The 25,964-nt window shown below is 40.1% G+C and overlaps 1 protein-coding gene, 1 long non-coding RNA gene and 1 other non-coding gene across 3 annotated transcripts; 1 reads left to right on the top strand and 2 right to left on the bottom strand.

The window, feature by feature from the left end:
• The first annotated feature begins 1,878 nt into the window (after nt 1-1,878).
• On the top strand, nt 1,879-23,191 carry LOC122659979. The gene is made up of 3 exons (XR_006332593.1): nt 1,879-1,985; nt 6,100-6,114; nt 23,182-23,191. It is a non-coding gene; the product is annotated as an uncharacterized LOC122659979 (long non-coding RNA).
• Nucleotides 4,700-4,894, bottom strand: LOC122659978 (60S ribosomal protein L29-1-like). Its single transcript, XM_043855144.1, has one exon. The coding sequence runs from the start codon at nt 4,892-4,894 to the stop codon at nt 4,706-4,708; it is 189 nt and encodes a 62-aa protein (XP_043711079.1). The 3' UTR covers nt 4,700-4,705.
• TRNAQ-UUG lies at nt 19,302-19,373 on the bottom strand. The gene has a single exon. It is a non-coding gene; the product is annotated as a tRNA-Gln (tRNA).
• Nucleotides 23,192-25,964: the final 2,773 nt, after the last annotated feature.

Genomic DNA, 25,964 nt, shown 5'->3' with positions numbered 1-25,964 from the left:
AAAACAAATTCATTTCGGATAATGGAAACCGAATACAAACCTAATAACCCAAACCCATACTTACTTAGTTTGGTTTGGATTGGATTTTTACATTATCATTGTGAATCTAATCCCTAATCCCAGACGTACGGGAACATTTAACGGAACCAATTAGTCTGACTTTGACCCATTTGAGAAGAAGGTCTTGCCGTTATGATGAGACCCCTAAGTTGTAGAAAGAAAGATTAGGGAAGGAGACGATAATTGTGTAAGCTGTAATATGGTGTAAATAGTAATTAGTGACAAGATTAAGATAATTAATAAAATATGACATCATAATTACAGCTAACAGATGGAACTTCATAGGAAGAGAATAGAAGTCGCGATCGAGGCGTAATTCTGTTTTGGCAACAAATATATAGATATGTTTCAGATGATGATTAACCCTTCACAGAGACAAATTAATGAAGCTTTTGCCTTGTTTCTTCTTACATTACTAGAGAAGTAGAAGAAGAAGAAAAAGAAGAAAAAGAAGAAGGAGGGAGAACCTTTCCTCGCCCAACCCAGAGGGCTTGGAGAGTCAGATCCCATTTAAAAAATATTCAACAGAGGGCCGTTGGAAAAAAAAAAAAACACAAAGGCACACAAAGGCATATAGCTAAATAGCTAATAGAAACAATCAAACAAAGAAATGCGACTTGCGCTTGTGCCGTTGCCCATTGCCGAATGCCGGTGCCGTTGAGTGCAGATTGCCGAGTGACCTTGAGCCCTTGAGGCTTGATTGCGTGAACTCTTGAAGCTTGAGTGAGTGTCGTTGAGTGGCTGAGGACTGAGGAGTGAGGCCGCTGCCGCAGCTGAGCCGCTGAGAGAGTGAGAGTCGAGAACTCGAGACGAGAGACGGAGAGAGTGAAAGTGATTAGGGCATTTAAGGGGCAATGGGGCATTAGGCATTTACTGATTTACTCATTTATCGGGTTGGGTCGGTTCAGTTTGGGTTCGGGTCTAACGGTTCGAGTCACCGGTGCACCGTCGGACTAGCCCGAACCGAACTGAAACCGATTGCTCCCTGAATCCACAAATCGAACCCGATCCAATAAGAGATCGGTCCGGTGTGGTCCGGCCTCGTTCGGGCCGGTTTTATCGGTTCGGGTTGGGTATTGACACCCCTATCGGACCCTGACCCGAACTCTGAATATAGGTCCGGAACCCGATGGATCCTGGGTCTTACCCACCAGCAACCTGTAGACACCTGATTTTTGTTACTCTCCCTGGCGATGATGATACATGGAGTACCGGTAATCTCTGTCTCACACACCAAAAATCAAATGATGCAAGCCCATTGGGGGATTAATTTGACAGGGGCAAAATGGGAAATAAAAAAAAAAAAAAAAAACCTAAACCTATTAAAGGGGGAGGGTAAAAAAGGAAAATAAAAAGAAGAAAGAAAAGAGGGAAGGGGTAAAGCGGAAAGAGAAAAAAGAAATATCTAAACCTAGTTTGGAGATTAGAAATGGGGATTTAGAGAAGATGTAATCGGTGAGTCGTTTCCTTGGGTTTTAGAGAAGAGGAATAGGTGGTAGATCGAGGGCTGCCACTCGAGAATCACCATTGCCATTGCAGAATCGTCTTCCCCGGCTCAGAGAGTTCCAGCGAGCAATCTCAGACGAATCTTTTGAAACGCACTTCCTTCACTTCCCTTTCTCTCTCTCTCTATTCCTCTCGTTTTCTAAATCCTCTCTAACTCTCCCTCTTTTCTCTCCGTCCATCCTCTGTTTTTGTTCCTTTCCTTTTTTAATCCTCTCTCCCTTTTTTTCTTTTTGCTTCTTCTTTTTCTTCTTCTCTTTTTTTTTTCGCTCTCTTTCATCACTGGCAGCTGTGCTAGCAGGCACTCTTGAGGCATCATTACCCTCATCCTCTTTGCTTTTCTTCTTCTTACTCTTCTTGTCAGATTTCTCCTCATCTGAGGATCCATCTCTACCATTCTCTTTAGACTTCTTTTTCTTCTTGTTTTTATTTATTATTTTGTTTAGTTCCATTTGTAATCAAACTCCCTTCCCCATCTATTTTCCCAATTTGTAATAACTTCCTCCACCCTCTGAGCACTGCCGATTGCATTGGGAGCTCCAAGAAGACCTGCAGGTATATCCCTATTTTATTTGATGTGAATAAATCTGTCACTGTTTCACCACCCATCTCCTTCTTTCTTTTTATTGTTCCTTCATGAGTCTGTGAAATAGTATCATCTGCTGTGAATTGATTTAACCTCCTCTTTATTTTCATTTCGTTTGTCCATATACTACCATGCCCCCAATCCCCTATTGTACTGTTTTGGATTGAATGCTGTGATCCTACGTTTGCTTTGTTACCCCTGTTGCATGCTCCCCTCCCCCTGTTTGGAATTACCCATCTTACCTTTAATCTGAGTATTTGATCCCATATTATCTTTATAATCTGATATTGGATTTCTTCCCTTCTATTTCCTTTTTTATTTGTGTTCTTGATATAGCTGAAATAGCTTGAATTTCATGTTCGAAAGTTTTTTTTTAAATTCCGCCATTAAATCTGTGATATTCGAATCGGGCTGGGTAATGCATGATGTGGCTCCTTGGGTCAAGCTAATCAGGCTGAGTGGTGCATGATGTGACCCCATGGATCAAGCCAATCGGGTTAAAGTTCGGTTCTAGAATGCATAATTTCAGATTTCAAAATTAGTATGTCTTGGATTTGGCTGAACCGTAGGGTCCATTTTGATACCCATCTATTAAAATGATTAATCTCAAAATTTGAATCGGCCCATCGGAAGTGGGCATAGTTTTGGATAACGGGCCATGTAGATTCCAATTTGGGCCCCTTTTGATTTGAGGGCGATTGGCCTTTTCTTGCCATTTTCAGGATTTTGTCAAATCCGGTTTGGGCTTTTGGGCCTGGTTCTAGGTTAATCCGTCTGTGGGAAGTGGGCATGGACTTTTCGACAGTGGGCCATGTGATCAAAATTGGGCCTGGGTTTGGTTTGGGCCTCCAACATTAATAATTCAATGGATTAGGAAATAGGTTTAAGTCTGAAGTTATAAAACATGGATATGGCCCAATTTGAGGTATGGGTCCAGGGGCTGCAACGGCTAAGATTGTTGCCCGTCTAACTTTCATGTGGATTTCTTTTGGGCCGAGCTTGGGCCATTGCAGCACCTGGATCCGTGGATTGTAAGAATATTTGAATGGGTTTCGGCCCTTTAGGTGTTTGGGCCGTGGGTGGGGTTTGAGCTCCCCTTTGCTCATTTGATTTTGTTTGGGTATTGATTGTCGGGTACGGATTTTATTTGGTGAGCGGCCCATGTAGATTTGGGCCCACTTGAATTTTAGTTTTAGTTTGGGCACTGACCCATCAACCAAGGTTGAGTCATGTATGGCGAGTTTAGGCCTATGCCTTAGACCTAGAAGTGGATTTGGACTTTATTTTGGGTTTAGGCCTACCGACTAAGGATACACCATGTGTGGATTGTTTGGGCCCATTCCTTCGGGCCTATGAGTGCATTTTAGTTTATAATTTAGGATTAAATAAGTACCTCCCTCAAATTCAAATCAATTCCGGATCGAGGTTATGGGATTCCAAATGAATTTTCAAAAACCATTTTGGGTAAAACGTAGGGTTTCGTGTGATCTTGACATTATGCCGTGAAAACCAATGAGCCTATGACTTGTATCGGGATTTTAGAAAAGGCCAATCGGCCTCAAATCAAAAGGGACCCAAATTGGAATCTACATGGCCCGTTATCCAAAACTATGCCCATTTCCAATGGGCCGGTTCAAATTTTGAGATTAATCATTTTAATAGACGGGTATCGAAATGGACCCTACGGTTCAACCAAATCCAAGACATACTAATTTTGAAATCTGAAATTCTGCATTCTAGAACCGAACTTTAAAACCCGATTGGCTTGATCCATGGGGCCACATCATGCACCACCCAGCCCAATTGGCTTGACCCAAGGGGCCACATCATGCATTACCCAGCCCGATTCGAATATCACAGAATTAATGGCGGAATTTAAAAAAAAAACTTTTGCACACAAAATTCAAGCTATTTCAGCTATATCAAGAACAAATAAAAAAGGAAACAAAAGGTAAGAAATCCAATATCAGAGATTGTAAAGATGATATGGGATCAAATACTCAGATTAAAGGTAAGATGGGTAATTCCGAACAGAGGGAGGGGAGCATGCAACAGGGGTAACAAAGCAAACGTAGGATCATAACATTCAATCCAAAACATGACAATAGGGGATTGGGGGCATGGCAGTATGGACAAACGAAATGAAAATAAAGAGGAGGTTAAATCAATTCACAGCAGATGATACTATTTCACAGACTCATGAAAGAACAATAAAAAGAAGGGAAATTTACACATACCACCCCTGAGGTTTGACGAAAGGATATTTTCACCCCCCAGTTTTGAAAAATTCTGCGTACCTCTCTGAGGTTTGCAAACGGTAACAAATAAGCCCATTCCGTCAGTTCATGACTAACACTGTTAAAAATTAAACTTGAATTGATGGAATTACCCTTCTAAGAACCTAAAAAAAAGAGGAGGTGAATGGACAAAATTATCCTTATAAAAGAAAAAAAAAAAAAAACCTACAACTCATCTTCCCCAATTTGACACATAAGAGTTTTTCGTTTGTTTCTCCTCAGTCCCGGATCCAACGGTCTTGTTGTAGTGTTCCATTGTTTACTCTTCCTCCTCGGTCCCGGATCCACCGGTCTTGTTGTTGTGCTTCCTAGCATACCTTTGGTTCCTCAAGAACTTGGGATCCATTCCTTTGGTGGATGTGTGTCTGTGCCTCTTGGGCTTCTTAATTCCATTCTTATGAGCCTTGAGTGACTGGTTATGCGCAGTGTGGTTCTTTGACTTCGCCATATCTCTGAGATCTCTTCTGGAATTATTTGAGTTACGAGTTAGGGTTTCAAATTCAATATCAAATCTTGAACTACGAAGTATTATAGACAAATCTCGTCAAATTGAACCTAACAGCTGGAACAAAAAGAGAAGAAAAGAATTGAGTAGACCTGATCACCGGCCTTGAGCCTCATCTCATTGCAACGAGTTGCAATTGCGAGAACTCTCAAAGGACATGGTGTGGAGGATAAGCTGAAGAAACAGAGTTGGGATTCAAACAACAGAGACAGAGGACAATAGAGAGAAAGAGAGATTGAACAGAGCTGGAAAATTCATTAAAATAGAGAATAAGAGGTGGTGGTGTGGAAGATAAGCTTAAAAAACAGACTTGTGACTCAAACAACAGAGACAGAGGACGACAGAGAGAAAGAGAGCTTAAACAGAGTTGGATTAATACAGAGAATAAGACAGAGGATGACAGAGAGAAGAGAGATTGAACAGAGCTGGAAAAAGGATTAAAATAGAGAATAACAAATAAAGACCAGGTTGTAACCGGCAAGATTAGCTTTTTCTTAGGTTTTACTGAAAAGCTTCTTCTCTCTGAGAATAACAAATAAAGACCAGATGGTAATTGGGAAGATTAGCTTTTTTTTTATAGGTTTTATTGAAAAACCTCTCTGAACGAAATAGGTTGCTCTTAGTTTTTTGAGAAATCGATAACTGTTGGCTATTCATCACTGAAGGAAAAAAGAGAAAGTAGAGCTTCTCTCAGCAAAAACCTCTCTTTCTGCAACCTTAAGATTTATCTCTGTTTTTTATTATTACAACATAACAAAAACAAATTGAAATGTTTCGGTTCCTCAAGTTAATTCGTTTGTCTCTGTCTGTGTGCGTGTGTAACGATAAAAGAATCAAATATAGGAATTACGCGAGGAAGAAACCCTAACCATATTCGAGCAGGTGTCTGTCATGGAAATCTGACGTGGCTAAGGCTCTCCAGCAAAGGGAAGCTTCAGTGGATGAATAATAAACGCTGTCATGTGTTTTAATTGAAGAAAGAGACGGTGATTTCAATTCAGAGGTGGCGAGAAGGAGAAGAGCCTCTTCGTCAATATTTTCAGAAACAGAAACTGGCGCCTCAACCTCCCTGTTGGTTCTCCATCGGTTCGTCAAATCCAAATCCTCATCAGTCTTCACTGCATCATTATTTTTGTGCTCTGATTCAGATCCCTTCAACTTAAGTGTTTCAAGCTCTTTGCCAAGCTTGAAGTGTTCCATTAGAAGCCATGGATGGAGCAATCGATGGGGATACCTGTAACTCATCTTTTCCAATCGATTTGGGGAAGATGAGTTACAGGTTTTTTTTTTTTTTTCCCTTGAAGGGGCATTTTTGTCATTTTGCCTTTTGATTTTAACAGTATTAGTCATAAACTAACGGAATGGGTTTAATTGTTATCATTTGCAAACCTCAGGGGTACGTAGAATTTTCCAAAACTGGCGGATAAAAATATCCTTTCGTCAAACCTCAGGGGTAGTATGTGTAAAGTTCCCTAAAAAGAAAGAAGGAGATGGATGGTGAACCAGGGACAGATTTATTCACATCAAATAAAATAAGGGAAATAAAATAGGGAAGAGGGATATACCTACAGGTCTTCTTGGAGCTCCCAATGCAATCGGGAGTGCTCTAAGGGTGGAGGAAGTTATTACAAATTGGGAAAATAGATGGGGAAGGGAGTTTGATTACACATGGAACTAAACAAAATAATAAATAAAAACAAGCAGAAATGGAAAATGAAACCAAAGCAGAACCCTTCGAACCAAAGCAGCCCTTCACGAATGCACCATCGTCTTCTCCGTGGCTGCTGCAGATGTCTCTCTCAAATAAGATACCAATAACCGGAAATGGAAGTGAGAAAATGGGTTTGGTGGAGATTAGAAATGGGGATTTGGAGAAGATGTAATCGGTGAGTCGTTTCCTTGGGTTTCAGAGAAGAGGAATAGGTGGTAGATCGAGGGCTGCCACTCGAGAATCACCATTGCCACTGCAGAATCGTCTTCCCCGGCTCAGAGAGTTCCAGCGAGCGATCTCAGACGAATCTTTTGAAACGCACTTCCTTCACTTCCCTTTCTCTCTCTCTATTCCTCTCGTTTTTCTCTCTGTTTCCTCTCTAACTCTTCCTCTTTTCTCTCCGTCCATCCTCTGTTTTTGTACCTTTCCTTTTTTAATCCTCTCCCTCCTCTGTCCCTTTCTCTCTCTCTCTTGTCTTTTGAGAATGACCGCCCCTTCTTACTTTAGAATCTTTTCTTTATATCCCTACCCTCTTTACTTTAGGGTTAGATTGGATGTTTTACCATCTTACCCCATCTTTAGGTTTAGGTATATCTTATTTTATTGTTTTTTCATTTTAACCCCCATCTTATTTTATTGTTTTTTATTTTACCCTCCCACCTTTTAGGTTTAGACATACCTTTAAAATAATTTTCTTATTTTGTCCCTACTTTAGATATTTTAAAAATAGTTTACCTATTTTACCCCCCTTTAGGGTTTAGGTTTTATTGTTTTCTTTTCTGTTTTATCCTTTTTTTTTTATTCCCTTTAGATGCCTTGTGGCACCCCCTTATGGACTTGGCACCAATGGGCTTTTCCATGGGCTAAGTCCACACTCTCTTCACTACTTCTCTTTTGGGCTTGGCATGGACCAAGCCTCGCATTTTCCTTATTGTTGAAGTGTCTGAGATGGAAGTCATCGGTTCTCCGCGTGTCATCATTGTCAGGGGGGTGACATAAATTAGGTGTCTATAGAATGCCCATCTTTGATCGAGACCTGTGTACCAGTCGAGAGGCAAAGACAAGAATCACCATAATTCGTCACCCGGAGCATGTACCGCCGACATCCTGCTCAGGGATGGCAGAGGTGCAAATACAAATGCAAATCCAACGATAAAACCAAAATCGGAAAAGATCGATCGACAATTCATGCAAAATCAAGTAATAAGTGTGTGCTACTGTGATTGGCAATCTGCCATAGCCAGCCAATACTCACTAGTATTGACCGAACTAAGGATGCGCATGCAAAAATGAGATGCTTCCGAAAATCCTTGGGAGCTCTCTGGCTTCAAGGGATTTCGGGGGAAATTCTATTCAAACTAACTTTCTGAAAATCCGAGGAAGTACTCTGGCTTCAGGGGATTTTCAGAGGAAACAATATTCTGGGGTTCTCTGAAAATCTTGGGGAACATTCTAGCTTCCAACTCTGGCAATTCAAATGACTCCAGACGAAAAAGAAATAAACATTTCAACAGCTGATGTAAATGACATTAAATGAAGAACACTTTACTGATCATAATTACTAAGATCGATTACAAAAACATATTGCACTGTTCATATTTCAAGAAGAAAGCCAATTTTAAATACTCCCAGTTGTGGATATGTGAAGTTAATGGGGTTGACCCGCACCAGTTTCTACATACCTTCTCGTTTCCTTCGACAGTTTGGCTTGTCGCCACGCATCCAAGATGAGATCGTGGTCCTTCCTCCTGAGGATTTGACTGAGCAGTTGGGGACCTAAACCCTAAGTGGATAAGAGAGGGCTTTAAAAAGAAAAGAAGGGAATGTTTTGGGGGGGGGGGGAGGGGGGGGAGGACAGCCATCATTCTCAAAAGGGGAAATGGAGAGAGAGGAGAAAAAGGGGAGGAAAACGAGGAAAGAAAAAAAAGAGAGATGGGTCATCGTCTTTGAAAGGGAACATAGAGAGGAAAAAATGACAAAAATGCAGAGAGAAAAGGGGGGTTACAGAGAGTGAAAAACGGAGAGAAAGGAGAGAAAAGAGAGAAAGTGAGGCAGAGTGAAGGAAAAGACGAAGAAGAAAATGAGGGAGATAGAGTGTGTTAGAGGGAAGGAGTGAAAAACGCAGAGACAAGAAGAGCCGGAGGCTTCTCTGAGCTAGGGAAGACGACATCGCCGGCGATGGCGATGGTTCCTGAGGATGGTTGTGGCCGATTGATTCCGGTTGCTGCCCCATCTCTTGCCGCCATTGCTGTTACAACAGAGACGATGCTCATCTCTGCTATTCATGTTTTTTCCTCCTCTTTTATTTTTTATTTTCATCTTGTTTAGCGTGCTGTAGTTGGGGTTATAACGGTTTTTATTTTATTGCATTTGTAATAACCCCTTTCCCATTTTATTTTCCTGATTTGTAATAATCTCCATACCTCCTTCGAGCATACTGACGGCAGCACTAGAGAGCTCCAAGAAGACCCTCAGACCTTTCTTCCTCTTTTATTTACCCTATTTTACTCTGATTTTCATATGTAATCTGTTTCTATTTCATTGCTTCAATTCCCTTGTTTTGCTCGGTCTTGAATCTCTGAAATGCCATTATGTGTTGTGCTGCCATGCCCCCTCCCTTGTTGACCTCTTGGCATTTTCAGTTTTAAGCCATGACCATAGTCCCCTGGTTCTAATTCTCTCTTTTGTACGTGATATTTGCTGCGATGTTCCATGAGTCTATGCTGTAATATATGGGATTGTGTTCATTAGTTGGTGAGATTTATTTTATAAAGTCATATGATGCATGATCCCGTCCCCATAGTTCTATAGTTTTGTTTGTGTTGATCGGTTGCTGATTGGATTGCCTTGATGTGTTCATGGTGGTGACTATGTCAAGTTTAATTTTGATGGATAAAGAAAATTCTGCTATAGTCATTCTCTTTCACTGCTCATTCTTTGTGCCATCTTGAAACTTGGGTTTCTCTTTTGTTTGCGTCGGTCGATTCAATGACTGAGAGTTGAACCCAAATATTTGGGTATTTGGGCTATTCTAAATTAATATAATTTAATGAAGGAGGAGCTAGTTATCAATTTTGAGTCTTGGGTTAGGGTTATTTAAGCTATTGAAGCGGTTTACCAGTCTAGGGCTTTAGGTTTCATGAGCTAATTCTTGAATCAGACCGTGTTCTGTGGGCTGGGCTTAGGTCACATTTGATATTTAATTGGATTTTGATGATTAGGTCTAGGTTTCAATTTGTTGTGGGCTTGATCAAATTTCATCCCAGATTTGGAATTGGGTTTCAGACTTTTAAGATTGTGAATTTGGGCCCAATTGGCTTTAATTTTGGTTTGGGCATTGACCCATCAACCAAGGTTGAGTCATGTATGGCAACTTTGGGCCTATGCCTTAGGCCTGTCTCGGTGTTTGGGCCGTGGGAGGGGGGTTTGAGCTCCCTTTGCTCATTTTGATTTTATTCGGGTATCGATTATCGAACATGGATTTTATTTGGTGGGTGGCCCATATGGATGTGGGCCCACTTGATTTTTAGTTTTGGATTGGGCTTTGACCCATCAACCAGGGTTGGGTTGAGTGGAGAGCTTGGGCCTATGAGTGCATTTAGTTTATAATTTAGGATTAAATAAGTACCTCCCTCAAATTCAAATCAATTTCGGATCGAGGTTATGAGATTCCAAATGAATTTTCAAAAACCATTTTGGGTAGAATGTAGGATTTCATGTGATCTTGACATCATGCCGTGAAAACCAATGAGCCTGTGACTTTTATCGGGATTTTAAATTCTGGTCTTTTCGGCATAATTCTCATGTTGGTCCCCCACCCCATTTCGGATCACTTGAGATCCTATTTAGGAATCGTCTAGGTCGTGGGCGTCCAAGTACTGGCCCAATGACCAATCATAGATTTAGAGTGTGAGAGAGAGAAAGAGCGCCCACCAGTGGCCCGAGTTGAGATACATTTGATTTAGGGATCCCTCGGGACGTAGATGCGCGATCTTTAGGATGGGAGTTGGGCTAGCCCGTCATCTAGCCCGTGAATGCTTTTAAAATCCTCATGATTTGATTAGCTGGATTATCATGCTCCATGTTCTCTGCTCCATGCTCAATGATGAGCACATTTATGTGTGAAATCTTAGGGCATAAAGCATACATTTTACCACATTGGACAGAGTTACTTTGGTGCTTTCCTGTGTTTTTCAGGTTTTGGGCTATTCTGGAATATCGGGAGCTGCATGTCCCAAGTTACACGTAAAGTTGTCATTTTTTCTTCCATGACTGTAAGAGGACTAAATTTGGAGCAAGTTGGACATGACGGAACGCAAGTACGCATTCGTCTAGCCCACCGTACAATTGATTATTCTTTTCAGCCCAAGAAAGGATAATGGGTCAGAAAGGAGCTGTAGTGCAAGCCCATAGTCAGTTTACCACTGCCCAATGACGTTTTTGACATCATAGAAGATATTTCTAAGCAATGGTGGAGATCTACTGCAAGTATAGGACCGTTTCGATAATTTTGCATTCTTGAAGAGAGAGAAGGACTGCTACCCATATAGAGGGACTCACATTGCCGTTAGATTCAATTAATTTTTAAGGCCCACAAGGTGTCCACGATTTTTATGGGCTGCATTTAATGCCCCACGATTTTTAGAGGACACATTGGGGATTTTGTTATTTGATTGAGTGGAATCCTAGTCATCACTCTCTCTCTCCCCTCCAACTTTTCAAGGGCATTCTTGGAATTTCACTTGAGAAAGATTCATTTTGAAAGATATTTTCTCATCTATGAAAGGTTGAAGATGCTTTGATTTTATTGCTTGGAGAAGATATCTACAAAGAAAAGGAAGCACAAGTTAGAATTAGAAATTTACTTTTCTAGAAATAGAAAGTTTATGTAAACAATATTCTTTTCTCTCCTTCTTTCTATTTTTTTTCTTTTTTCTTGGGATTCAAAACAATGTAAAGGAGGAAGGAGAAGAGAATATTCTCTTTTCTTAGAGAATATTTCTCCTACACTTCCCTCTTCTCTCTTCTCCCCTCTCCCCTATAAATACCCCCTACCTCTCTTGTAAATTTTGCTCATTCACTTAGTGAAATTTCTTCTCTTCTTCTCCTTCTAATTTGTGATTTTTGGCTTTTCTAAGTTCTAGTTTGCTTTTATGATTTTTAGTTAATGGTTATAATAGGTTTAGTTTATGCTTTAATTTCAATTTAAGTCTTCAATTGGGTGTAATTTCTTAATTCTAGTTTAGGTTTTAAGTCTTCTAGTCTAAGTTCTCAAGTTGATGACAAGACTTGAAGATTTAGAAGAGGAAGCCATGGTAAGTTTATGCAAGTATTCAAGCTTTTCAATTATATTCATGCAAGCACATCCAGGTTTTACTATCTAAACTCTCAATCTCATTCTCCATCTCCTCTATCTCTCTCTATCTTCTTCTTCTTCTCCCTCTATTTCTTTTATTTTAATTTTATATGGTTGTGGTTTGTGGATGCATTTTTATGCCCTTATTTCTTTTTATGTGGTTAGTATGTGTGGCTGCATTTTTATTCCTTTCAATTCGCTTTAGTTTGATAGGTTAGATGCTCATGTGTTAGGACGCCGATTTAATCCCTTAATTTTGTTAGATGCTTATGAGTTATGATGCATTGATTTTTGTTAGTTTAATTAGTTTAATTTAATACTTTAATTTGGTTCAATTTGCATTACTTTTAAGTTAGTTAAATAGAGTGGCGTATATCTCCTCGTGTTCGACCCGTAGCTACGATTGTCCCGTACACTTGCGATTTTATTTTAACTCAAACACTCAATGTTCCGTATTCCATGCTCCGTGCTTAGTATATCTTTACATGTTTAGTGTAATGTTTAGTTAACTAAATCATTTGTCTAAATTATTCTTACACTTTAGCCTAGAATAATTTAGAAATTTTGTTTAGGTTGTAAATCTTTGTACATAGATACCTAGTCTTAGGTGTCCAGTTTTAGGATGACTTAAATCTAGAATAATTAGCTTTAGGTTTTGCAAGCAAGTTTAGTTCTAGCAATGGCCAAAAGAAGGACGATCGGCTCTGGGCCGGGTGGACTGGGTGCCTCACACCTTCCCAGTCGGTAACGTGACACTTGCCCGATGATCTGGGTAGACCACGACCTTTATCCATTGAGTTATTAGTCTTTCCCTAGTGGGAACATTTATGGGTCCTAGACCCTTTCTAGGTGGTGGCTTCCTATTGACCCGTTTACCCTCTTAGGAGGAATTAGGGTATGTGCCTTAGGTTTCACCGGCAAGATCCGGTTCGAATGAAGAATCAACCTCCTATCGGGGAATTTGGATTTCTTCGGAATCCATGGTTCTTACATAACCTGTGGTGCACCGACCCGGTGATCATTTTTGAAGGGGAATCTCCAGTGATATCATACCTACCAATCCAGAGGCAGCTACCAGACCTGTGTTGCTGTTCCATACACAAATTGATGGACAACCTAAGGTACAACCACTGCTTGACCAAAACAGGAATAAATTCATGTTTAAATGTTTAAACGAGGTTTAATGGCCACAAATTGTACGAGGGCAATGCCCTAGGCATGGAACAGGCCTCGGTGGGACTCAAATGCAAAAACAGCAGGGTTTTACCTACTGGTCCATCCCTACTATTCTATTGGAACAACCAGTTGGATCGACCAGTACTGTTATACTGCACAGAATGCATCTCAGATGCGTGGGGCCCAGTGTTTCACACCCCGGATCACCCCTCCGTACTTAGAATGACCCGAGGAAATATTTCCCTAACAATGTGATCATGTGGGGCCCACTTTAAAGCCATTTGCAGGGGAGAATGGGTTTCAAGAATGTGTTTCTTGTAAAACACCATTGGCAAACAGGCCTTAGTGGCTGGGTATATATATAAACCAGCCCTCAGCCCAAAAAACCTCCCCTGCTTAGTTCGTTGGAGAGAAGGAAGAGAAGGAGAAGGAGAAAGAGAAGGGAAGAAGAGGGAGGGAAGAGCTAGAACTCATCCTTAAACTTGGACCCTTCAAGGTAAGCCCAAACCCAGCCTTTCCCCACTATTTCTTGCCAATTTCCATGGCTGTAACCCTACTGTGAACTATGAAACCTACTATACAGCCTTGTTCTCATGAGATTTACAATGAAAACCATGCTTTGCTAACCTTATATGCTTGGATCTTTGCATGCATGCATGGATTTGCTATGTCTGGCTTATTATCTATCATTCTCATGAGGAACACACACTGTTACTGCCATTGCTAGCCTTGGATGGCTGATCCTCACACCCATAGCTAACTTTAGATTAGTATTATAGGTGTAAGAATTTCTGTACTTAATTATATGATGAGTTCATGGCCTACCTACAATAACAGAACTGTTAGAGCCTTCTTAAACATGTATAAAACTGTAGATCTTTGTATTGTGTTCATGTATGATGTTCATATGAGCTGAAAGCTCCAAACCCCTATGCATGTTTGGATTTCCACCATGTATATGTTGGTTAGCATGCATGGAACCCAATGATGTGTCCTGATCATCCATGCAACCCATAGATCCAAAAATCCAGGCCAAAACAGCTTAAAGTTTTAAATTTTCGAGCTGTTCATGCACTGGTTGATTGCAGTGGTCGATTGGATCAACCACTGTGAATCGACTACTGTAGAAAATTGAGACCTGTGCTGCCCCTTGGCCTACTTTTAGGTTTGTGATGCCCTGCATAGGGTTCTGCATGAAATCCTAGTTGAAAACAATGCACTGTACCTCTGTTTAGAGCCAATCTGACATCCCGAGACATGTTTCGGGTAACCAAACTCATATTTGGTATGGAACCATGACTCAAATCACTGAGGGGACTACTGCAGTGCCATCTAAAACCCTTAGTGTGAACTCTTTCCAATTCTGTGACTGTAACCTCCTCTGATCCATTGCTACTGGTCCATTGGATGGACCAATACCAATCAACCAGTGCAGCTCTTGGTTGGGTAACATGATCCAAACCTCTGCAATTACCTAAAATAGTACCTAGGCACCCTTTGGGTCTAAATCTTCAAACACCTTTTGATTTTGGGCCACAACAGCCTACTGGTCCATTGCCACTGGTCCATTGGATAGACCAGTGCCAATTGACCACTGCTGCTGTCATGGCAGTTTTGTGTCTTGCTTTGGTTTGGAGGCTAGATCGAGGTCACCCCTAGTCTCCTAGGGTAATTTGGTGTGTATTAATGTGATTTTTCTAATTTATTTACCTAGGCTTTGATTGTCTGCCCGGCGATGCGCATCTATGCACTTTTACGAACCAGCAGTCTTTGGATCCGGCAGAGTATAGTCAAGGTGAGTGGATATTGGATCATCCTTGTAGGTTTAACCTTGTAAACATATCGAAGATAATGAAATTACTTTTATTATTAATATTTGTGATATATTATTGTTTATTTGCTTTTGGACATTGGAATTACAAATGTAACTGTGGACTGTGGTTATGAACATGTTGATAAAATAACTGATGAATCAAATGCATGGTATGTGAACTGTTAGATTAGATGCCATAATAGGCGGCTTAGAAATGAAATGTATGGTGAGCCGTAGTATGGGTTGCGGGAGCACCGTACATTTCATACTCGGAAATGAGGTTTGTGGTAGCCTATAGAATGGGATACGGTTGACACCACTCAACTCATACTTATCATGTAGATCATTGGGCTAGGTGAACATACCCTTATGCTACAGCCCTTCCCAACATGGGTGCATGTGTTGGGTGATCATGGGCTGCTGAATGCTGAGGGTAGCAGAAGCTAAGTCAGGTTGTCATGGTTAACTTGGGGTCTGCCAAGGGAGGGAGTCGGTGCTCCTGATCCTAGTGCGGGTTCCACCCGCAATGATTGAGGTGGCAACCGAAGATCGATACGGGAGCGGCTGAGGTTGTTGCTCGAGTCATTGCAAGTAGCATATACCTAGTGACTTAATTGTGATGCTAGGTGGACTAGAGTAATAAAATTGAACCCAACATGTAGATTGATGATGATGATGGTTGTACCTGCTTGTATGATTTATTATTCATTTGCTGGGCTCGGTGGAGCTCATCCCTCGTGGACTGTTTCTTTTAGATGATTTTGCTGGTGGACATCTTCCTGGGTGGGAGGATCATTACAGACAGTTTGGTGATGGTGATCGTGGTCATTCTAGTGTGGACCCCGACGGAGGTGATCCCTCTGATGCGGGTGCACAGAGTTAGGCTGGAGGAGCTTATCTGATAGCAGTTGTCTTTTCTTTTTGATGTTCATAGAACATTCTTTTTGTGGATAGCCGATTGGCACTTTTCTTTTGTATAGCTTACAGATGCAGCTTTTATATATTTTGTTTTATGATGCTGGGCTATGAAAAGGCCATGTATGTAAGTTGGTTATGATGTACTGTGGGTTATGGGCTACTGTTGAACAATGTACTTATGGTAGCTCTTTCATATATATATGTAGCACTTTAGTTTCCGTTGCACTCTGTTTCCAATATTATTTTGTAAATGCGGTGTGTGTCTGTTGAGTGATGTTTGCTTTTGGATCCTGGAGATTTGGCGAATGTGGTTTGACATCCGGGTTACCCGCTCGACCCGCCTAGGGGGTGGTTTGGGGTGTGACATTTCTTCCCATGAACAAGCTTCCTAGAATATTTTACTTACCTTAAAGAAATGAAGAGTCACTTCTATAACTTTCATTTGTTAATGCTATCTTAGTCAAAGGGGAGTATTCTATAGATGCCTTATTTTGCTGGCGTAAAGTTTATTTTTTCTGGGTGAATGATTAATATATTTAACGAAGCCTAGAAATTCTCCCCCCCACCCCCCAAAAAAAAAAAAAATTAGAGGATAATTAGTAATGAAGAAAGAAAAAGAAAAGAAAGAAAACATAGACAAAGCCTTTTCTTACAGATGAATCAAACTGTAAGGCAAATTCAAAGAGGGTACAAAAGAAAGAGGGAACTCAGAACCAGGGATCATGAGAGAGAGAGAGAGAGGTTTATGGGGCGAGTGTTTCAGAGATGGAGTACTTGGAGGGTGGATGGACAGTAGCGGTGAGCTCCGGTTGGCAGCGGTTCCCTTGCTTTGGGTTGAGGACAATGAGAGAACAATGCGAGAGCTGTGTGTTTTTATCGGGCACAGTTTTTTAAGTTTGTTCTAAGAAACAGAAAAACAACTCAGTTATGTTTCGTCAAATGTGTTCTATGACATAATTCTTATTTTTGTTTAAAAAAACACTAGAAACAAAATGGATTTGTTAAATGCTTTTTGGGGTGTTTTTCCGTTTCTTAGAACAGAAAAACAGAGAACCATGTTTCTTGGAGTGTTATCAAATAGTGCGTGAACTTCCTAAAAGTAAGAAAAACTTTTAGGTCACTATAAAAAAGGGAGAGTCTAAATGATACCTCAATAGGTGTACTAAGAATTTAGACATTTTCTTTTGATTGCTCCTTATCTTATTCCCAAAAACATTTAAGCAAAGGACAAAAAGGGTTTCCAAAAAAAATTGGAAGTGACTTATCATTAACTATAGTAGTCATTGTCTTTTACATTTTCCGAGTACACAACTACACATGTGAAGTGATAGGATTTTTTCTTACTAAAATATAATATATTAAAAAAGGGTAAATTACACGTCACCCCTTGGTTTCAAACGAAACTCAGATCACCCCCGGGTTTTTGAAAAAACTCAAATCACCCCCTGGTTTAGATCCCAATATGACAAATTAGTCCCTACCGTTAGTTTTATACTGTTAAGTGATGATGTCAGCCAGTTAAATAAATTTAAATCCCTAAACTACCCTTAACCAATGTTGAAGATGAAAGAATGGTAGTATTGTAAATTTAATTCTAATGTTTTAGTACAAGGGTAAAATAGTCCTTTCACACCAATAACTAATAGCAGACTAACACCGTTAGTCCATTACTGTAGAGGGGGTGATTTGAGTTTTTTGAAAAATCATGGGGTGATCTGAGTTTCGTTTGAAAACTAGGGGGTGATGTGTAATTTACCCTAAAATAAAAATATTAAAAACTAAAATTATAAATTATTTAACACATTTAACACCTCATGAAATGTAAATAAAAAAATCTCATAAAATTGTTCAGAGCCAACAACTAAGAGCACATGCTTGTCAAACGTCTCTTTCATGGATCTTTATCCTTTCAAGTGTGGAGCACTTCCCAATGAACCTCACTTGTGCATCCGATGGTGCACTAGGAAGTGCACCTTTAAATTTCATCCTCTCAATCTCATGGCCACCGTCGAATGCTCAAGTGTGATGCACTACACCCCATTTGAGAGGATAAAAATTCTTCATTACCTCAAAACCTCTAGGATTTTGTTGCAAATAAAAAGAACCGCTAAGAAAGCCCTAAGAGCTAGGAAGAATTGCATTTCTCCCTTTCAAAAATTAAAAAAGAATATGGAAAAGGTTCTATTTTCAGTTCTAACAATTCTAATTTGAATCTGTGGTGTGTCTGATATAATTCAAATTCCTCAAGCGCCAACACTGAATTGAAATGGTGGATGTAAGTCAGAGCCATCGCATCTCAGATCAAGATCAAGAAACCCATCAAATTGAGGTTTAAGAAAAACCTCAAACGAGCCCTATGGCCACTCTAGGCTATAAAAAACAGGACTTTGATAGGCCCCATGATAGATTGGCTATCTGACCCACTTTGAGGGGACCAGAACCGAATTCCTTTTGCGTGCGGATGTAGCTAGTGTTTGACTTTATTAGTCATAGTTCATAGGATCTCACGTTCTCAACATCCAGGAGATCGGAAGGAATCTAAAGTGAGTACCCAGGTTAATTCAATGTAGTTTTCTAGTAGTTAGTCCAGGAAGAGCATTTTGAGATCTCATCCGCAGGTCAATTTCTTTGGTATTCTTCATGGCAAACACTGTCGATTGAAAAGTAGTCGAATCTTTCTTTTCAAATCTCTTAAAAGCACTAGGTCCAAGATACAAGAGTCATAGGGACACATTTTGGTCCGACCCGGCTGGTTTTTTCCGATTTGAATCCATTCTTGACCCAATCGATTTAAATCATCGAAAACTTGAAATAACCTGAAGTTTTAGATTGAACCATCAGCTGGTTTGACTAGTTTGAACAATTGAACCAACCCAAAAGATAATTTGGTAAACTTGTGAAAGTGTTTTCTATCTTATATGTGGTGAAATTTTGGTAAATTTGAATGATTGATTTCAATTAAAATAAGGAAAAGGTTCTCCATGCGTCCAATGTGGAAGAATCTCTCACATTACACCAATGATAGTGCAGGAAATGGTATCATCTACATGCTACATGTGATTGAAAGGGGAGAGAATAAAAAACAAAAACTAGGGCTGCAATACGGTTGGGTTGGGCCAGACTTTTTAAATCCCCAGCCCAACCCTGAATCCCCTTAGCAAGGCCCAAGCCCAGCCCTGACCTGACGATAGGCCAGGCTGACCTTGATTGGCCTTGACCAAGGGAAGGGGGAAGGGGGAAGGGGGAAGGGGGAAGGGAGATGTAGGGGTTGCGCCAAGCCCGGTAAAATAAAGGTCCCACCGGGATTCGAACCCAGGTCGCTGGATTCAAAGTCCGGAAGGGAGATGTAGGGGTTGCGCCAAGCCCGGTAAAATAAAGGTCCCACCGGGATTTGAACCCAGGTCGCTGGATTCAAAGTCCAGAGTGCTAACCACTACACCATGGAACCACATGCCATAGTGCTATTTTCTTAATTCTTAATCATCCTATTCAAACAGAATTAAAGCAGTCTATAATCTGTACATGGGCATGTTCTTAGAACGGGATCAGTTGGCCGGTTGAACCAGGCTGAATCAGAGTAACAGACCAATATGTTAAACCAGGTTGAAACATGATTTCCCGCTTATTCAACGGCTGCATTTGGTTTGCATTCTATGTGGATAATGTATTCCAAAAATATCATACCAAACACAACTTTAATTTTAAAATGTCCACTAATAATCCTAATCGCTTTCAAAGTATTGTTTTTAGCCATGATCTAGAGTTGAGATCTTTAGGGGGCTGCTGGGTGCCGAGACTCAGAAAATGTTAAGATTGAGAAGATTAGATGACGGATATACATTAGATAAATGGTGGGTCCAGATGTTTAGATTGAAAACTAACACGCTACGTTTGGTATAATTTCTTGGAATGCATACGAAACATAGCCCAAGTTTCCATTCCAGATTTGGATTTTCAATGAAAACTAACTGAAACTGGAGAGAATCGGATCCTTTTTCCTTTGCATCTTGCAGTTATTTTAAACTAAAGATTCAAGACAAAACTAAACTTGCTCAAGGTCAAGATCAATTGAAAAATTTTTCTCCACACGAGAAATTTTACCTACATCCACTCATTTATGCGTCATTAATTCCCTATGTTTTTTACTTTACCTGCTTACTGGAGCAAGTTCAACTAGAAGCCGTCCCCGGCATGTGTTTGTGCCATATAATCCGATTCTCAAAACTATGAACTACACAATCAACATACCCTTTTGATTTATCTCGTGGTGCTTAAACATTTCCAAGGGAAGAAAATGACTTACAAATTATTTGTGGGAAAAAAGAACTTTGCTTGATTGCGTGGCTCCTATGCAAGATATAGAAGTGCGCTCAATTACCGTGCAGTCCTTCCTAAAACAAAAAATCCCATCAGTGATGCCCCTTTGCGTGCTTTCATTAGCCTTGTGTTGGTGCAGGGGCTACACAACCACATAGGGATCTCTTGCCCATTATTTATATTACCCAAGTGAGTACTTGGGAGTTGGATCGGTGAATTGGCCTATTTAGATCAAAATTGATCGTGACTAACTTCAATTTGACACGATTGATTCATGCCAAGAAGCCCTAGAATCACTGAGCTTTCAAATCTGATGGCCGATTCTAGGGTTCTTGGGACCAATTCCAACTAAATTGATCCCAATTTTTATGACGTTGCAAGCGACCCTCCAGAGCTAACAAAAAGACACGAATATCTCCACTCCTACACCCACCACACTAGCTTAGCTAGGTGGTTGCATCTTGCTAGTGGTTTGCAAAGCTGAGGACTTCGTCTTGGTATTGAGTCCACCCCCCCACCCTAGATAGCAGCGTTGATTATCACTATCCCCGAGTCCCACCCCCACCTAGGGCCGCCTCCTTAGCCTTTAGGGACTTGGGTAGACATCCTTAAAATCTAACCATTAAAGAAAGGATGCCCAAATTCTTATAAGTCTTCACATCATGGCACACCTAGTGACCTATGGGCAATCGCGAGGTTGAGCCAAAAAAAAAAAAAAAAAAAAAAAAAATTATCTTTCTATATAAATTAACAAGAAAAAAGAGAGGAAATTTTCACTTACCTCCCTTGAGGTATCATGTAATTATGAAAACACCTATCAATTTTAAAAAATTACACATGCTCCCTACTTTTTTAAAAAGTTAACAAATGCACCTATTCTGTTAAATTGCGAGAAAAAAGATAAAAAGCCCGCAACTCATCTTCCCCAAATCGTTTAGGATTTGAAAAAAGGGTAGATGAGTTGCAGGTATCCTTCCTGGTCTATCCTTTCTCATTCAGTTTGCTTTAAGGTACTCAAAATCCTGATTCCTTCCTCCTTTGCAGACCGAGCTTCATGTTCATTCTTGCAATTTTTGTATTCAAATGAAATCTCACATTTTGCGATTCTGAACAACCTTTGACAAATTTAGTTTCAGATCAGTATATTATCGTAGGTGGAAAAATTCATGGCAGGCGAAGGGTATAAAAATAGTCGGAAGAAGAAGAGAGAGTCTTATCTCCTCTCCGTTTCTGATTCATTAATAATTTCGCGGTGGAAACAGCCGCAGCTTTGGTGTTGTCCTGCATAGAACTTTGGGGATCCATCCTTGATATTCTATTCGAGGCAGGGATCTGAGGTAATTAAACAATCAATGTATAATTAGTCATTTTTAAGTCCTAGATTTAGCTCAGTTCGATTCGTATTTTTTAACGAAATCGAACCAATTTTTGTTTTGTTCTTATTTTATGTTGTACGCTAGACTAGGGTTGCAAAAGGGTCGGGTTGGGCTGACTTTATAAAACCCTAGCCCAACCCTAAGTCTTTTTAGCTGGGCCCTGGCCTGACCCGACCCTAACTCAGGGCCTAGAAAGTCCAACCTTGACCCGCCCTCAGGGTCGGGCCGGGCTGACTTTGATTGGCCCTGATCACGGGGAGGGGGAATGGAGATGCATGGATTGGAATGGGTAGAGGAGAAAATTATCAATTTTATGTAAATCAACACTATAATAAAATGTATTATCACTTATTTTTTTCATATATAATATATTATATAACAAAAGGAGGGTGACATTTAAAGTTTATAATATATAAATTATATCAATATATATATTTAATAGTATAATTAGAAATAGGACCGGGTCGGGCCGAGCTAGGCTCGGACTGAGACCTCAACCCTGGCCCGACCCAACCTGACCCTGACTCAAGGCTAGAAATTTCCAGCCCTGACCCACCCTGAGGGCCATGATATCTCAACTCAGGCCTTGTTCAGGCTCAGAGCGGGTTTGAGCCGATAGGGCTAAACTTGCACCCCTATGCTAGACCCGAAATCTAATAGACGCCGATAAGATTGTCTTGGTAATCAAAATAAAAAATAAGCTTTTGCTACCAGAGGCTACTAGAAGCCTTCAAATGCTTATTTGGGTCGCCGGTTAGTCTAGCCAACTCGCTGTAGCAGTACTATGCTATCCCGAAAATACAAGAAATTCTGTAAAAATTGGAGATTTTCGGGGTTTTTCATCACCAAATGCTAAGAGTTCGGTCTCCACTGATTAAAACACCTAAACCTACTCTGATACAAGATTAAAACATCAAATCATACAAGAGGACTCCCATTCAAGCCTTGAATCAAGAAAAACCATACCATAACACCATTTTCACCGTTTCTTGAAGAAACTCCAAACTCTCATCAAATATTTCAAATACACTATCATAGTGGGTTCAATATAGTATAAACAACATTAAACTAGTATTCATAGAATCATCTAAGCTTTATGTGGAAAACCAAATGAGTTCTAAGAGATTATACTTCAAAACTCACTCGAAATCTCAAATAGATTGTAGATCCTTGGTTCCCCTTCACTCCCTAAGCCATTGAACTCTTCTGCTTCACTAAACACACTCAAACTCTAGGTCTTCTAATGGATTCTCCAACTTGAAGTGTTGTTCATCAATCCTTTTTCTCTTTCTTTCCTTTCCTCTTGTGGTGAAGTGCTAAGATATTTCTAAATTAAAAGACTAACATTGCCCCTTTATACCTGGGTCATTTCTAGCCTCACTAAACCATTAGGGTTCACTTAGTCCAACCCAAAGGTTCACTTCTAGACCACTTGAGCTCCACCTCCCTTTAATACACATGTCTAATAAAGAAAGTGCTAATATAAAGTGCTCATGCATATAAAGTATACATATCTACATTGCACCACCATAGTTTATGATACTAAAATAAACTCCAATAAAGACAAAGTCCATATCATAAATATAAAAGTAATAGTACTTACACTAGATCATGCTTAATAAGTCTATGGTCATACATAGAATTACGAAACTACCATTACCAATGCAACATTACAAGCATCTACAATATTAAATTCCCATAGGATAGTAAGGATCAAATATCATTAAGCTAGTGATCAAAACATGCAAATACACCTAAACAATGGCTACAATTTATATTATAGCATACCTTGACTTCCAAGAACTCATACGGTCATCACAAAGAAAAATCTCTAAATGCGCCTGACTCCTAAAATACATTAAAATTCCGTGGTTAGAATACTGGGATGTTACAGATCTAGCAAAAAATGTGAATCTAGAGCTTGTTTTGACATGTGATCTAGCAAGATTTTATGGCAGATGTGTTGAATATGTGTGTCCATCAAACCCAGTTCAGTCTGGTTCGACCCGATTTATTATGTATTAAACATTTTATACATTTGTGTTTAATATGACTACATGCGATATAAACTTTTTGAGCAATGTATGTCCATAAGTATTACTTTAAATTGGTAGTCACGACTAAGATTTGGGTTGGGCAGCCCTTATCACCTGGTCATCGCATTGGGTATGCCTAGACATGTTTGATGTTGGGGTACGAATGCTAGTACGCACATCTTGATGTGTGTATTGGCAAAGAATCTTATTTTGTCAATTCCCTCATGTATTACTGTCAGATGTAGGTTTGGGATAGACATGTGTCATCGAGACCCAATACCTGAGAGGGCCTTGTCACTGCATGATGTGAGCGTATTCTTTGGTTCAAGAGAACTAAAACTGGTGTTCTGGGAATGCGTAAATATTATGTGAGTGAAAGAGTCACTCAACATGGTCTCCACTACTCGATTGGGGAACATCAAGGGGAATCAATCTGTGGATGGTCGGATTTGAATCAAGATCTTGTACCGTTTTATTAAATGGTTTTTGCAAAACCTATTTTCACACAAAATGATGATTTATAATTATGTATTTGATTAAAGAGTTTAACATGTTTTGCGGATTTCGACCATGTACACAGACACTCCAATATGAACATGTATCATGGAATGGGGTTTAGCAGAACTAGGGGTTTAGCAGTACTAGTGTACATGCCCTAGATTCCATGACGACGATGTTATTTAGTGGAGGGTTGGTGCATATTTGATATGCAGGGGTATTTCTAAGATTTTCTAATTAGTAATTAATTATTTTAAACTAGTATGGGCTTGATGCTATGTATTTAAGGCCCTTTAATGTTTAAATTAATTAATTATATTAATTCCCTTTTAGATTCTGCTTCTTCACTAATTACAAGCCCATCACTTAAGCTCATTAGAATTTCAAGTCAAACAGAAGAGAGAGACAGAGTCAGACTCTCACTGGGAATGAGGGAGGCTCTTTAGAGCCTCACCTATTTAAACACACCAGTGGGGGCGCAGAAACCAATCCAAGGCTGGACGAATTTTGCTACCCCCTCTGAAAAAATCACAAGTACTCTCTCTCCTCCTTCTCTTTTGATCTCTTGCTCTCTAGGGTTTTTGGATCTGGTTAGAGTTTTGGAAACTTGGTTTTTCGGATTGGATCCAAGTGTTGGAGTAGAAATTTTGTTTTGGCTTAGGGATCTTCCATAACTTCAAGAAGATCCAGATTAGGGCTTTGTTGATCAGCTCGTTAAGGGAAGAACCATTATCTAGAGGAGGACCAACACTTGAGGCTCAACAGGTTAGTATGCATTAAGTGTTTTAATTATTTAATAATCATGGGATGTGAAGGAAACCCGAATCGATCTCTTTTCCGCTGTGCATTCGGGTATGGAATGGTTCCCTCTTTCCATGGGATGGGAAGGAGATGAGTTTTATCTCTGTTGTAGATCCCATAATTGTTATGGGACAAGAAAGAGAGGGTTTGGTAATAGATTTTTATGCCAAACCCTAATTGGGTTGCACCAGGGTTCCCATGGGCAACCAGGGGAAACCCTAAACTTCAAATAGTTGTAGTCCTGGATGCAAAATCCTAGTATAATGTTTATTGGTTTCCTAAGAGAACCATGGAGATGATCCCATGGACTGTATTTTGCCTACAGTGTAATATCAGAGGCACTTTTCTCACCCATGGATATCATATAATTAATGTTTTGATGCAATTATTATGTATGGGATGCAAGTTGTTAAGATTCTTTCTTGAAGTTTGTTAAGGTTTCTTGTTTTTCTTTTGGAATCAAGATTCCTTTATGGATGGTTGCACATGGATAGTTATTTTTTCAATCATTAAGTTGTTATTCTTTGTAACAACTTACCCATGTATGTTGGTTAATTTTAGTGGTTTTTGTAAAACCTAGTTTTCCAAATTTTGAAAAATTTTATCCAACTCAAGGGAAGAAGAAAAATAAACTTTTAGGAAAATGATCTCAGTCCGGGAGTGCGGCCTACACCAGCACTCCCATGAGTCTATTTCTCTCCTCCCCATGTGAAAAGACACCTCTACCCCCCTTGTTTTAAGGAGGAGAGAGATAGACACATGGGAGTGATGGGGTAGGCCACACTCCTGTACAGAAAACTGCATCCCTGAATTTTTTTTGGAATATAATATGTGGGGGTGGAGCATATACTGCCAGCCACCCCTACATGCTCTACCCTTGCTCCTGCCCATGACCCCACCCCTCATCCGCAGCCTGCATGCGACCCGCAGCTAGCCAGGCGCGCGGCCAGCAGCACTGCGCACAAGCTACGCATGCATGGCTTGTGCGTAGGCTGCTGCCCATGATTTGTG

Source organism: Telopea speciosissima, chromosome 4 (assembly GCF_018873765.1).
Source record: "Telopea speciosissima isolate NSW1024214 ecotype Mountain lineage chromosome 4, Tspe_v1, whole genome shotgun sequence".
Classification (NCBI taxonomy): Eukaryota; Viridiplantae; Streptophyta; class Magnoliopsida; order Proteales; family Proteaceae; genus Telopea; species Telopea speciosissima.
This window is presented reverse-complemented; position numbering and strand designations above follow the sequence as displayed.